This window comes from Trachurus trachurus (assembly GCF_905171665.1).
Source record: "Trachurus trachurus genome assembly, chromosome: 17".
NCBI lineage: Eukaryota > Metazoa > Chordata > Actinopteri > Carangiformes > Carangidae > Trachurus > Trachurus trachurus.
Window position 1 is genome coordinate 4602589 of NC_139900.1, and position 15058 is coordinate 4617646.

The 15058-nt window shown below is 41.8% G+C and overlaps 1 protein-coding gene across 1 annotated transcript in view; it reads left to right on the plus strand.

The window, feature by feature from the left end:
* Window positions 1–15058, plus strand: part of adcy8 (adenylate cyclase 8 (brain)) — a gene marked incomplete at both ends in the record, with an annotated part of 122278 nt that overhangs the window by 84817 nt on the left and 22403 nt on the right. The window contains 3 exons of the mRNA XM_083990706.1: window positions 8547–8744; window positions 12892–12992; window positions 14618–14819. Of these exons, the coding sequence (XP_083846832.1) occupies window positions 8547–8744; window positions 12892–12992; window positions 14618–14819 (501 nt within the window). The remainder of the gene's footprint in view (window positions 1–8546; window positions 8745–12891; window positions 12993–14617; window positions 14820–15058) is intronic.

A 15058-nucleotide genomic window follows, 5' to 3' on the forward strand; every position in this document is an offset into this window, starting at 1 on the left:
CTACCTCGCTGGTTTCTAGTGTTGGTGGAAGAATAGAAGAAGTTCAGTTGTCTGTGTTAAAGCTCCATACAGTATAAAGGTAGATGTTTTTGTTAAAGCTCCATACACTTAGATGGATTTAAGATCTTCTCAAGGATCAAACCTTCAAAATAAAACACAGAAGAAGAAGATGTGGAGCTTTAACGTTTGAATTCAGTGACGTCACATCTTCAGATTAATTCCCACAATTGATATTTATGTATTTGTGAATATTTATGAATATAAACATGATGATTTATCAGAATTGTTCTTTCTTCATGGCTGCCACCCAAAACACAAGGCACCGACCCCTCATGGTCCTTTCTGTGGGTGGTGGGCCTACTGGAAGGTGGGCCCACGTCACTCTTTCGGGCTGGGCCCAGCCGGGTCCCGTGGGCATAGACCCGGCCACCAGGCCTGGCTCCAGGGTGGGGCCCCGGTAATCCGGGAGACGTGGACTTCCTCGTTGTTGCTCCGCTCATAAGGGGTTCCATCCAGATCAGGGGAGAGTTCCTGCCTCAGGTGGAGGAGTTCAAGTATCTCAGGGTCTTGTTCACAAGTGAGGGAAGGATGAAGCGCGAGATTGACAGGCGGATTTGTGCAGCGGTCGCAGTAATGCGGCGGTTGTATCGGTCCGTCGGGATGAAGAAGCAGCTGAGCCCAAAATCAAAGCTCTCGATTTACCGGTTGATCTACGTTCCCACCCTCACCTATGGTCATGAACTCTGGGTCATGACCGAAAGAACGGGATCCCGGATACAAGCGGCCGAAATGAGCTTCCTCCGCAGGGTGGTGGGGCGCTCCCTTAGAGATAGGGGTGACTACGTCACTCGGCTGGCCTGGGAACGTCTTGGGGTCCCCCTGGTAGAGCTGGAGGAAGTGTCCGGTGAGAGGGAAGTCTGGGGATCCCTGCTCCGACTGCTGCCCCCGCAACCCGACTCCGGATGAAGCGGTGGACTATGGATGGATGGATGTTCTTTCATCACGCGTTGATGCAGCGATGTGTTGCTTTGTGCTGCACGTCTGAAACATGTCTTCATGTTATGAATGTCTTATTTAATTTTGTCCTTCTTCTTATTTATGAGATTTATGAGTATTTCATATTTTATGCTCTGAATGGTTCCATTAGCATTCATATTAGTCTGCAAACATTAGCCCAGTTCCTCTGTTGTAACTGTTTATTATCATGTCGCATTTTGTTCTCTGGTCTGAAATGTGATTCATGTCTGCTCGACCAGAATCTGACGTTTCCACTCAGGTGAAGTGGTTGACCTGTTGGTGGCGCTGCAGGAGGAGTCAGTGGATCATACTGGGAGGAATTTCACTTCACTCTGCTCTGCTCCTTTTTCCCCCCCGAGGTGTTTGTAGTTGAACATGAAGCGTCCTGTGCAGAGCAGCGAGCTGTGTTTTCTGTTTTCTGACATGTGAGACGTTGCTGGACGTCTCAGCACCAAACAAACACCTCCTCCTCCTCCTCCACTTGCCCTTTTCCTGGCATCATGTGTTGGCATTTCCAACAGCCCCAACGTGTTCTGTTATTAATATGTATCTTACATGTAACCCCATACTACCGCCTCACCCCCACCCCCCACCCCCACATAAAGCCCAGCTCTGCCTCCGGGCGTCGTCGTCACACCAGCCAACGTACAGAAGAGAAATGTCAGAGATGGAAGCATGTGGCCTTTAGGCTCTGAGCTCCTGTAGGGACGTGCATGTCAAAAACAATCATGGTAGCACGGCTCATAACTCTGGCACTGCCCCCCCCCACACACACATCCCCCCTCCTTCCCCTCTGGCCCCTCTGACCCCTGGGAGCCCTGCAGCCCTGCTGTTGCTGCTGCTGCTGCTGTTGTGATTGGGCAGTGAAGTATTGGATGCACCTTTGCCGATACGGAGCTGTTGTGATCCGTGTCGGACCCTGCTGGTCCCAGCAGACGGACTGTGTCACAATAAAAGCCTGTTGGTTACACAGCTGCGCTTTTATTTTGAACTGAAGTGGAAACGCTGGAACTTTTTCAGGCATCATCTCAACCAATAAGATCAAAAAGATAAGATGCAAGATTGTGGCTCCATTGGAAGTAAGAGGATTTATAATGAATGTGAAGTGACATTCATGCGGTTGGAAATATGATTTTTGTAACTGAAGCTAGTTACGGTGTAAAAAATCAGTGGAGGGATGCTCTGAAGTTTCTTTAAAGCGTCACAAGGAAATGTTTTCATGTTTAAATCCAGTTGCTCTTGTGACCGAACTGAGAAGACACCGATACATTATCAGTCTGTGATGTTCAAAGTGTTTCACTTATTTATTATTCTGCTTCAAGTCACAGACTTCCTACGTACTCTTCCCAAAATGCCTTTTGATGAACCTGACATCAGAGTTTTCTGTGCTGCAGATGTGAAGGTGGAGAGCAGCAAGGCGACAGCAGTTTAATACATGTCGTGCAAAAGTAGGATTTCAAAATAAAGCACAACCAGATAGTTTGTGTTAATTAGTGAACTTTAGAGGTAATGGTGTTTGTTTTCTCTTAGGTCAGAACCTGATTGGCCTAAGGTGTCTTAGTGTCTTAAATTCTATAAATGCTACATGTTGCTATTGGACCTTAATGCTAAGCTAAGTGTTTTTGATCTTCTCATTTAATCATCGGAATATATCTCCAAAAGGTGACATGTTTCTTCCTGCAAGACTATGTGCATAGTTTTCCATCTCCTCTCTCAACTTTTCTCTGGAGCTCTAGTAACAACAGGTCGCTGTCAGCCAATCAGAAGAGAGGAGGAGATTTCAGAATAAAACACTCAGAAAAACCTAGTCCTACAAAGTTGTTGGATGGTGGATCCAGGTGGTGAGGGGGCGGGGCTTTGTTGTGACATCACAAAGTGACAGGAAGTCCTGACGGCTGGTTTTAAGGCTCAGTTTCTGAATACAGGCTGTGTGCATTTCTCTGTGGACTGAGGCTTTGATACTTTCACAGTATTAATATAGAACCTAGAGCTGCTTTATAATCACACTACACATGGACATCTACCTTTATACTGTATGGAGCTTTAACACAAACATCTACCTTTATACTGTATGGAGCTTTAATACAAACATCTACCTTTATACTGTATGGAGCTTTAACACAAACATCTACCTTTATACTGTATGGAGCTTTAATACAAACATCTACCTTTATACTGTATGGAGCTTTAACACAAACATCTACCTTTATACTGTATGGAGCTTTAACACAAACATCTACCTTTATACTGTATGGAGCTTTAATACAAACATCTACCTTTATACTGTATGGAGCTTGAACACAAACATCTACCTGTGACAGTGGTGGTCCTGTCACTATGCCTCCAATTGATCATGTGCCCTGGCTACTTGGCCAAGGGGATGTCCCTTTGGGTGACTGGCAAGCGCGCATGACTCTTACCCGGAGGTGTGGGTTCAATCCCCGCCCGGGCCCTCTTCACCTTGCCACATTCTGGCGTTGTTGGCAGGATCCATGTAGCACTAGGGGTGGGTCCATGGATTCCTAATGTGTGGCAGCCTGCGCGGAAGCACGTGGACGTGCTTGTGAAAAGAGGGGGAGAGATGTGACAGTGGTGGTCCTGTCACTATGCCTCCAATTGATCATGTGCCCTGGCTACTTGGCCAAGGGGATGTCCCTTTGGGTGACTGGCAAGCGCGCATGACTCTTACCCGGAGGTGTGGGTTCAATCCCCGCCCGGGCCCTCTTCACCTTGCCACATACCTTTATACTGTATGGAGCTTTAATACAAACATCTACCTTTATACTGTATGGAGCTTTAATACAAACATCTACCTTTATACTGTATGGAGCTTTAATACAAACATTTACCTTTATACTGTATGGAGCTTTAACATGTGTAAACAACATATATTCTCAGGAAAAGCTCTAAATCCTCGGATGTTTCCCTGATGGCTTTTATTTCCCTGTGTTTCTGGCAGAGAGGAGCTGAACTAACTAAATGCAAATCAGTGGTTTTTCCTCTCAACACTCAGTGAAGAGAGGAGGAGGGGGCTGAACTGAAGTTGAACTTGAACTGAATGAAACCTCAGTTGCATATGAATGACAAACGCGTGGCCTGTGTGTCAAATGATTAACATATCTGGAGCAGCCACAGGGAAACACATACACACACAAGCTTCATTATAATGGAGACAATTGGACGGCATCAAATACTTGAGATGTGTGTGCGTGTGTGTGTGTGTGTGTCCCAGGGCGAGTTCACAGCGATGACACGTCGTCCTCAGAATGATCTCAGTGTGGGAAACACTAACTGTTGAATGCAACTGTTGGTTGTACGCTTGTTGTTGTTGTCTTTTAGTTCCTTGTATAAATGCTGTATCTTCCACCACTTCAGCTGCAGCTCGAGTCATTAAACTAGATATTCTGCAGTGTTTTTCGGGGACTGAGCGAGTCCTTGTCGTCGTACTCGTCACAGCTCCGTGAACAGGTGAGACTCTGTTTCTGCTGACGCTGATAAACGCTGCACTTTCCTGTGATTTGTGAGCCGTTGACCAATAAAGCGTGAAATTGCAGTCATTATAATCTGCAGACAGCTGTGATGAAGCTGAACTCTTCCCTGTAGTGACTCGGGGAGTGAAAAACATCCAATAATCAGTTATTTCTGAAGATGAACTGTTATCGATCTCTCCGTGTGATGGATTTCACTGGTTAGCACCTCAGATTAAGCAGGACGAGGCGAGACTTGTGATTGGTCGGAGTTGGGGAGGAGACACACAATGAATTTGGTGTCGCTCTCCTAATCACTTTAAGCGGCTGTCGGCTCCAACTCTCCTCATGGTCATCTGTCCACAGTTTTGCCAAGAGGCTGTTTAACTCTCAGCTGATGTCAGTGACTCTGAGGAAACGACTCCGGTCCGTTCGCTACAAGCTTTTCGCTGCAGTGGAGGTGACGGAGAGGATGTTTGCAGAACATCCATCTATCTGGAGGTTTTTACTCAGAACCTGCAAATAAAACTTGTCTTGAGGAGGTTTAGTTTAGGTGAGTGGCAGCAGGAAACACAACAGTTTCATCTTCCTTCTCTGAGAAACCAAATCCCTCAAAGTGTTGGATGGTGTGTCCAGGTGGGCGGGGGCTTTGGGTGACTGCTTTGTTGTGACATCACAATGTCACAGGAAGTCCTAATGACTATAGTTTCAAGGTTCAGTTTCTGAATACAGACTGATGCTTCTCTCTGTGGACTACAGTTCCTCTCCTGACCACTAGAGTGAGTCTGTAACACTGAGTCAATCTCATGTTATAAAAAGCTAGAGTGGTAAATACGATGAAACTGGGCCTGGGCTCACTGTAGAAACAACAACTATTTTATATGTAACTTTAATAATGACCACCACAACTGTACTTTAAATGCAATAATTCTCACAGGTATTTATTTATACAAAACTGAAATAAAATTTAAATGGGAAAATATTTTCTTTTATAAAATAAAAGGCAGAATTATGTTTAATGTACTATTGATTTTTTTTTTTTAGTTTCTGAAAGTTGTTACTGCTGTTTTAAGTTTCAAAACAAAACCCTTTTTATTGTGTACACTTGAAAAATACACAATCTTTAACTCATCTCTTACAAGCAATGAACACTTCTTTTTACTTTCAAAGAAAAAAACCTTTTACCTTTTACTTGAAAATAAATTTAATTTGATCCCCTCGCTGCTGCGATTAGCCTCTGACCCGGCGGAAATCCCGCCTTCCTGTTGCAGTTTTCACAGTCCCGTCAGAGAAAGGAAACAACAACAGGGACAACGAATATTTCAATCTGACTGAAAATATATTCAAAGCGAATGTTTACGCCATTTGCTATCCAAGGACGTTCCGGCTACGGCAAAAGTTTTATCTATCAAGCTCGGCCCCTCGTCTTCAGTGAGCTAGCTTCAGTTTAGTTTACTTGAAAAGGGACAATGTACATTAATAAAACATTGTAAAAAATGTAAATGCAAATGTAAATGCACCCGAGTTAGCTTAAAAAGCTAGTTTTCATTGTTAGTCCCTCTGGCTAACTAGCAAGCTAGCGAGGCTAACACCTACCCCTGGCAATATTTTACAAGCGCACCGTTGCTATGGCACCGCCCACAACGATTGTGATTGGTTGAAAGAAATCCAAACAACTGGGGCGTTCTTTTCCTCCAACCACACACATTCACATGTAACACAAGTTTTAAACCCGTTGCAGGCCTGTTTGTGTGCTGTGGGGCCTGAAAACTATAATAGCTGCTTCACTCTGAACTGAGCATGAAATAAAAACAGCACATGCATGTTTGTTAGTACTCACGAATCCAAGGGTTTGTTAGTAGGGGCAGAAGGGGACGAGCGATGGCAGTCACAGTTCAAACACACACGTGGGCAATGGCGGACAGCCACGAAGTCACAAGGAAGAAAACAGCAGGGCCGTCTGTTGGAAACCCATCCCTCTCTCTTTCTCTCTCTCCAACGTCCGCCTCCTTTAAGTATATTATCCCAAATAAGCCACAATATCAAAAGCTATCTCTTGTCAAATTAGCATTAGCTCATTTTAGCTTCAGAAACATCTCAATGCTGAAGCTACGATACACAGGCACATTAGCACCGTATGCTACCGCTAGTTAGCATGTCGCTAACTGTGTTACATATCCAGTCTCTTTACACTATAACAGTTAGGCTAGTTAGCACAAAATACAGACATACACTTCATATTCACCTCTTGCAGGTTACACAGAAGTTTATATCCAGGACCAACGAGTAGTCGACCTCCCTGATAAAACTTAAATGCTCCTCACACCACGATGCTATATTTTAGCTCTCTGGTCGATAGCGTTAGCGGCTGTGTCTCTCCTGTTGCATGCTCACTGCACACCACACTAACCTGCACCATTAGTCCCACCCCTCACACAGTGAATTCACTTCACTGATTGGCTCGTGAGTTTGATAACAACCAAAGTCAACACAGAAATGAAATGATTGACATTACAAGACTAGTAACAGGTTAGGTTACACATGTAAATAAACTGCTTCTTCATCTCTCCTTTTCTCCTGGATCACAGATATTTTTTATAAACTTAATGAACTTAAAGGGACAACGAGGAGTTTTGGAAAAGCGAAGCGTTTTCACACTACATTTATGAGCCTCCGCGCGCACCGTACATTTCTTTGACCGGGCGCAAGACGGACTCATGTTTTCATTCATCAATAATTAAAGTCAGAGGTTCAAAGAGGTTCACATACCACCGTAGTTCCGACCATAAACGGCGATGCGGCTGCGTTATTCTCATGATTCGCAACGAAGGAAACGCTGGTCGGCTCGACCAGCACTTCCGCCACCACTAATAATAACAAAATAACGATAGAGACAGAACGATATATTTATCGAAAATGGGCCCATTAACAAGTGTGGGTAGCGGAGATTCATCCACATTAACGTGAGACTTTTTTATAACCGAATAGAAACTCCTCGTTGTCCCTTTAAAAACCTTTATTTATTTCTATAAATAATCTATAAATAGTCAAATTTATTGAACTGTTTGCTGTATTTATACTTTTTATCCAGCACATATTGAATCATTTTTATTATTATTAGCTTCCTCTTTTAAATATCAGGATTTATTTTTTAATATAACTTTTTATTATAATTTAAGATGAAGCTCATGCACTGTAAAAATAAAAATAAAAAAAAGTGGTAAGATTACTAAAAAAATGTTTAAAAAAAGGTCAAAAGAAGTGGTAAATTTTTTTATTTTATTTTAGGAAAAGTGGTCAAAAAAAAAAAAACCTTTGAGTACAGGAAAGAGCTGTGGGTACAGGACATTCACTTTTATACAGGCTACATAAACAATTAATTATTTTCCCTTTTATGAAAAATTGTGATAATTGGAATAAAAAGCTGAATGCATGACTTCTCATGAGCTCAGTCTGCAGCAGGATTCAAACTGTTTTTTGCTCATACGCCTATCTGTAAAACTATAGACCACTGAAGAAAGGAGTGAGACAGGAAGTGATCAGTGATCGATCAGACGGATTCTTGTCTCTCAGCTGTTTTCATCCATCACGTTTTAATTTCCATCTGTTGGTTGTTGTCCTGTCTTGTCGTGGTCCGTCCTTCATTATCATCATCGTCATCATCATTATCCTCCTCCTCCTCCTCCCGTCACAGTCCAGTCGTGAACATGAACTGCAGCTTTGTTTGATAACGAGTGCATCGTGACGAGCTCGCTCTCCACTAACCTCGGTGCACAGTGAACGTGAACGTATGAGATGATGATGATGCATGACTTTGCTCTGATGCTCTGATGGTGAACGTTGCATTTTGGTCAACTTCCCCCTCTCTCTTCTTCCTCCTCCTCCTCCTCCTCCTCCTCCTCCTCCTCCTTCCTCCTTGATTTGTTTTCTCTTTTTCTTTTGTGGATGTAATGAACGTAACTGTGTCTGTTCTTCTTTTTTTCATTTTGTAACTTGAATGAAACAAACCAAAAGGGGGGGACAAGCAGGTTCATTCTATGTGCATGTGCTTTCCCCCTATAGACTCTGGCTGCCCTAACGAGAAATTCGATAAATCTGCTTCCAAACCATCTCGCACAAGCTTTGCATGTCCACTCTGGTCCTGAGGAAATTAACAAGCGAATAGAGAGCGCCATCGACTTACGGAGTGGCGATAAGTTGAGAAGAGAGCATATCAAGCCTTTCTCACTGATGTTTAAAGACTCCAGCCTGGAAGAGAAGGTAGCTGGGGTTTTAGACAGATTCCTGTTTGGTTTTTTCTTTTTTTCTTTCTCTCTCCTTCCTCATTTTTTACTCCTAGATGAAGATTTTCAGAAGCAAAACAATGAGCAACATTATTATTATTATTATTTTTCCTATCATGAGTAAGCTAAAGGAACCTGCAGAGAATCAAGTTTAATCGTTTCACTGTATTTACATGAGTCACTGAGGGATGTGGTGAAATCTATAGGAAAATAATACAGTCAGTAAAATATAGATAATATATCTGTTCAATCTGTCACAGTAGTGAGTCACAGTCTGTCACAGAGTCTCAAGCATGCCACCTGAATAATTCATTAACTTGAATTCTACATTATGCTCAGTTGATAAGTTTATACCATCATCAAACATTTATACATTAAATTATTTCGAATTAAAAAAGCAAGGGTCAGAAAATTTGCAAGCAAATATTTCTGTCTTTTCTCATTTTTCAGATATGTAAAATAATGAAAATGTACAAATGTAAAAAAAATTAAAAAAAAAAAAGTATCTTTAAAGCTGTAAAGATGTCCGTTACATTACCGCGCTGTCGCGGTAAATTGTCATTTTGTCTTTTAAAATACCGTCTGCCTACTGTATTATTTCATTAGTTTCCATTTTCTAATAACTTTAGATTTTTCAAAAAATTAAAATTTGGGGAAATCTATTTTCAAATTAAATGATTAATTACTCATTTAAGGACATAATCAAATTACTAATATACAAATGTAGTTCATTTGTTTGTTTTTCCTTTATTGTTCATGCGCCTTTCAAATTAGCATTGGCTTTATCTTTTAAACTAGTTCCAGTGTCTGGATCGAAGCTTTATTTTGAGGTTTTTCATCAGGAAACAGTCAGGTGCAGCTAAAAAATGTTTAAAACTGGATTGAGTCATATCAATCTATAATTCCCCGGGTCAGGTCTAATATTGATTATTAAAAGGCTTCTGATTGTGTTCAGTGACTGACTAATATAAAAGGTGGTGGCACAAATCTGACTCTTTGCAAACATTAGCAGCTTTTTTTCTTTATTTTCCAGTATTTTGCTCACACATGAAAACGACTTCAGCGAGACTCATGTGAGATTCTGAAACAAGATAATAAAAAGAAAACGTCCACCTTTAAAAGAACTCCCTTCAGTTTACTCATGACCTAAAGTCCATGCCATGGACCTGTTTCCCTTTTTACAGTTTTGTGGAAAAAGTTGATTCATTCAACTTTTTTTTTTGTTCTTCTTTTAGCCGAAGTGTGTCACATTCACTCAAATAAAAAAAAACTATTTAGTTTGTTTTCTCAAATTCCACGTCCTTGAATTATGACTTTACATCTCATAGATATATTAAACTGCCACAACAAGATGAGCTTGAGGTAAAACTTAGACTAACACAGGAAAAAAAAAAAAACCTAAATATACTCACACAAGTTATATTCATAAAGGAGCCTAGAAACATCTACCTTTATACTGTATGGAGCTTTAACACAAACATCTACGTTTATACTGTATGGAGCTTTAAAGGGATAGTTCAACATTTTGGCAAATTGGCCCATTGCCATAATCGCTATAGTCATAGCAGTAGGTTCGTTACCTTTAATTGTCGGTGACAGACAGAGTTGTTTTAGAGGTAAATACAGAGACTGCTTGATGAAAAACTGTCCCTGAAGGCAACGTGCATCAGCGGTTTTGCATGAATTTCCCTCTAAAACAACTCTGTCTGGTAACGTTGTGTTATTATCTCATAGCGTGGTGAATGTGCAGGTCACAACTTGTCCACCAGAGCGTTGTGGAGTTGTTGGATTGTGTATTTGATGAGTTTGATGAGGGAAACCAATAAATCCTATGAGCCTCCGTAGCGTAGCTCTGAACAGCTCACGGCTCTGCTCCGCCGTTCTAAAAATAGCTTGCACCGACAATTAAAGGTAACGAACCTACTGCTATGACTATAGGGATTATGGCAATGGGCCAATTTGCCAAAATGTTAAACTATCAACACAAACATGTACCTTTGTTTGATGCTCATATTAATACTATAAACAATCTTATTCACAGCTGTAGTGTTCAATGTAAACAACCAGACAAAATGTTTCCATAGCGACACATTCCAAAGACACAGCCAATAGAAACTGAGCTCGTAGTATGATGGGATGTGAAGTCATAATTGTGTGATATGGAAATCTTCCTCTTGTGAATGTGATGCTCTTCTGTAGCTTTTTGTCCAACTTCTCCCCAATGTTTGGTTTTGGTTTTGGTTTTGGTTTTGGTTTTTCTTCTGTTCCCTCAGTGAGCTCATCTTTGACCTTTGAGTTGACCTCCACATTGGCCCCGTTCCTCCTCCACATTTGTGTTTCCCTTTGAATCCCAGAGACGTTTTCCCAAACTTTTCTAACAACTTTTTTTTTTTTTTCTTTCCCCCCTTGGTTGACTTCTTAACCTCTTCAGTAAGTGTGCAGTGATTTGCTGTTGGCCTCCCTCATTATTATTATTATTATTATTTTTCTTATTTCTTATTTTTCTGCCGAAGTTGTGACGAAACGTGCAGCATCCTCTTGCTAATTTCCCAGCACCCTTTGAGAAAGAGACAGAGCGAGGACAGGGGCAGCAGGGGTCACGGGGGGGAAAGGGGTTGGGGTTGGGGAATCAAAAAGTCTAGAGTCTTACATCAACGCTGGGGGGCGGGGCTTCTCCTCGAATGACAATTAAACCACCAGGAAATCATGGAAATAAAAACTCATCACTTTCATGCAGAGGCCGAGGAAACAGAAACAGATTTAGTAAAAGCTTCGTACAAAGTTATTTTATCAGATTTTGATTTTAGAGTTCACTTTTAAGGTTATAGCTCAATATTTAAAATAAAAAAAATCAGATTTACAGGATTAGTCAGGTTCACTGTGTACAAAAATTTACTTTTGTGGGAATTTTGGGGGTGAGTTGTTGACCTATACATTTTTGGAATCTGCAGACCTTGGGGAATCCAAAAACCAATGTTGCCACTTACACAGACACCCGTATGTCGGCCATTTTGGAAATTCAAAATGGGCGCCATACGGGTCAACAAATCCCCCAAAAATTCCCACAAAAGTACATTTTTGTACACACAGTGAACCCGACTAGATGCACAACTTGTTGAATGCAGTACAATGGGCTTTATGCACAGCTCCACTACTTCCTGAAATAAGCCAGCTCCTTTATTTCCTGTCTTACATTATTGGACCAACTGATTAATCCAGGTGTGTCTGACCATTATTGTGAGGTCAGACACACCTGGATTAATCAGTTGGTCCAATAATATAAGACAGGAAATAAAGGAGCTGGCTTAAGACCAGGAAGTAGTGGAGCTGTGCATAAAGCCCATTGTTTTGTGAACAGCTGTCACGGTAAACAACGAATAAGGCGATAAAGAAATCATAAATTTGACATTTCGGCCTGTGTAGTTGTAAACAGATTAGATGCAACCCGTTTATTAGTGAATTGTACAAAAATAACAATAAAGTTGAATGAAAATATCAAAATGTAAAGTATAAGATACTAGAAAAGCACATAAAAGTAGTCAACAGTAGAAGCCAGTCAGTATAAGCTGCTATTGAAACTAAAAGCTCATAAAAAAACCAATGTCTAATTACTGATAATGAAGGTTGTGAACTATAACGAGGGAACAGAGAGTTTTTACTGAGATGTTTGAGAGTCAATAAAATAAAGTTTGTCATCAATCAGATTTCAAATTTCACTTCAAATTTCTGCTGCTGAGTTTATTTTATTTTTGGAGAATCGCTCTCAGGTCGTCTCTTAACTCGACTAACAGCTAAAGGCTAACGGCTAATGGCTAACGGCTAACAGCTAACGGCTAACAGCTAACGGCTAACGGCTCTGACCCCCCCGGGACCCGGCTCTCCCTCCGCTCCTGTCTCTCTCTCTCTAACGCTTGTGTCTGTTGACCCGTCGCATGTGTCTGTGCACCGCTGTGAGTCTGAGCAGCGTCTCACTGTCTCCACTCTCCGTCTGTCTGTCTGAAAAAAAAAAAACTGTCTCTCCATCTTCCTCCCCCTCCTCCTCCTCCTTCCCCTCCTCTTCCTCTTCCTTCCCCCTCTCGCCTCCTCTTCCTCCTTCTCATCTTCTTCTCCCTCTCACGCTGCAGTACTCCCAGATGAGGGACGAGGTGTTCAAGTCCAACCTGGTGTGCGCCTTCATCGTGCTCATCTTCATCACGACCATCCAGAGCCTGCTTCCCTCTGCCAGGTAAAGAGACACGGAGAGGACGGATGGACAGACTTTTATCTGTTTGTTTCCTGTTTCACACACAGTTTCCCCTCGTAAAACACCAAAACAAATCAACGTGAGGCCGAGAGTTTTACTAAAGTTCAATGGAACAGACTTTATTATAAAGTTGGCTCCAGCTCCAGAGTCCCTGAGCTCCATCGTACATCATCAGTCGTGCGGAGTCTCCACATGTTTTGGTGCCATATTTTACTTTTATTTACTGGTATCAGTCGATCCCAAAGAAGTCCAGATATAACTCTTCAGTGTCTCCAGATTAATACAGATCATTACTTATCTACAAAACCTCAGTTGTGGATGTACGGGACTGTGTAAAAGTTTGAGGCCATTCAAATGGTTAGATTCTTTCTAATTCACAATAAGAAGACTGGGTCCTTCAACTGCCTCAATGCACAGAAGAACTAACTATCTATCTGGAACTTTGAATGAAGTTAATCCATGAATATTCACTTTACCTAGAGTGGCTAAAACTTTTGCACAGTCCTGCATGTTGTTATGTATAGTTCAAATGTTTGACTTTTATATTTTAATGAAGCTGAGATATGACACTTTACTGTTTCTTCGTTGCCTGAACAAAAGTGTGTTTACAACACGTGACGTGGTTTCCACAAACAGTTTTAAGGCCTTGTGACCTGAACACAGCACAGTCTCATCCTAAGGCTTCATCAACAGTGAGCTTTGATGATTGTTAGAACCTTTGTCGCCCAGGACAGCGATGATGGGATGGTGTCGTCATGGCGTTGTGATTGGTCAGAGGCATCATCTGAATTAGGACTCTGGAGATGAATTCTAACAAATTTTTCATATGGATGGATGGACTGACTGGATTTGATGGAAGGATGAATAGACCAATTGGATTGGATGGATGGATGGATTAATGGACCAGTTGGATTGGATAGATGGATGGATGGATTTGATGGAAGGATGGATAGACCAGTTGGGATGGATGGATGGATAGACCAGGTGGACTGGATAGACTAACTGGATTTGATGGATGGATGGATGGATGGATGGATGGATGGATGGATGGATGGATGGAAGGATGGATGGATGGACCAGTTGGATTGGATAGATGGATGGATGGATTTGATGGAAGGATGGATAGACCAGTTGGGATGGATGGATGGATGGATGGATGGATGGATGGATGGATGGATGGATGGATGGATGGATGGATGGATGGATGGATGGATGGATGGATAGACCAGTTGGGATGGATGGATGGACCGACTGGATTTGATGGTTGGACAGATAGACCAATTGAATGGATGGAAGGATAGATAGATAGATAGATAGATAGATAGATAGATAGATAGATAGATAGATAGATAGATAGATAGATAGATAGATAGATAGATAGATAGATAGATAGATAGATAGATATTCAAGGTTCAGCCTGATGATAGAAGTGATAATTACTGTTTTGTTCATTATGGGATGTCGGTGTAGACATAATTAGATCTTCTGCTCAGTGTGAGAAACACGTCTCATAATGTTCAGATCAAAACTCTGACTCGTCATAATTAGGAGGTAGTTAAGTCTGCATGAGTTTAATGGCGGCGCCGTCTGTTTTTATGTCTCTGCAGGATGGTAACCATGGTGATCCAGTTCTCCATCCTCATCTTCCTGCACTCCTGCCTGGTCCTGGTCACCACGGCGGAGGACTACAAGTGTCTGCCCCTGGTCCTGAGGAAAGCCTGCTGCTGGATCAACGAGACCTACGCCGCCCGGAACGTCATCATCTTCGTCTCCATCCTCATCAACTTCCTGGCGGCCATGATCAATATAGTGAGTCCAAACAGAGTCACACTGGTGTGTAGCGCTGGGGAGCGATGATAGAGACTGATGCTCATGTCAGTCAATGAAACCTTTTATCACATAAAGAAATACATCTGTGGATCAATACAGGGAAGTGAAAGTAAACACGTAGAAGTCGTTATTAACTCAACTCTCATCCAACTTAAAGCAGAAGTAAGTGATATATTTGTGTTAATATAAGTCTTAAATAGTTCTATCTTCCCACAGCA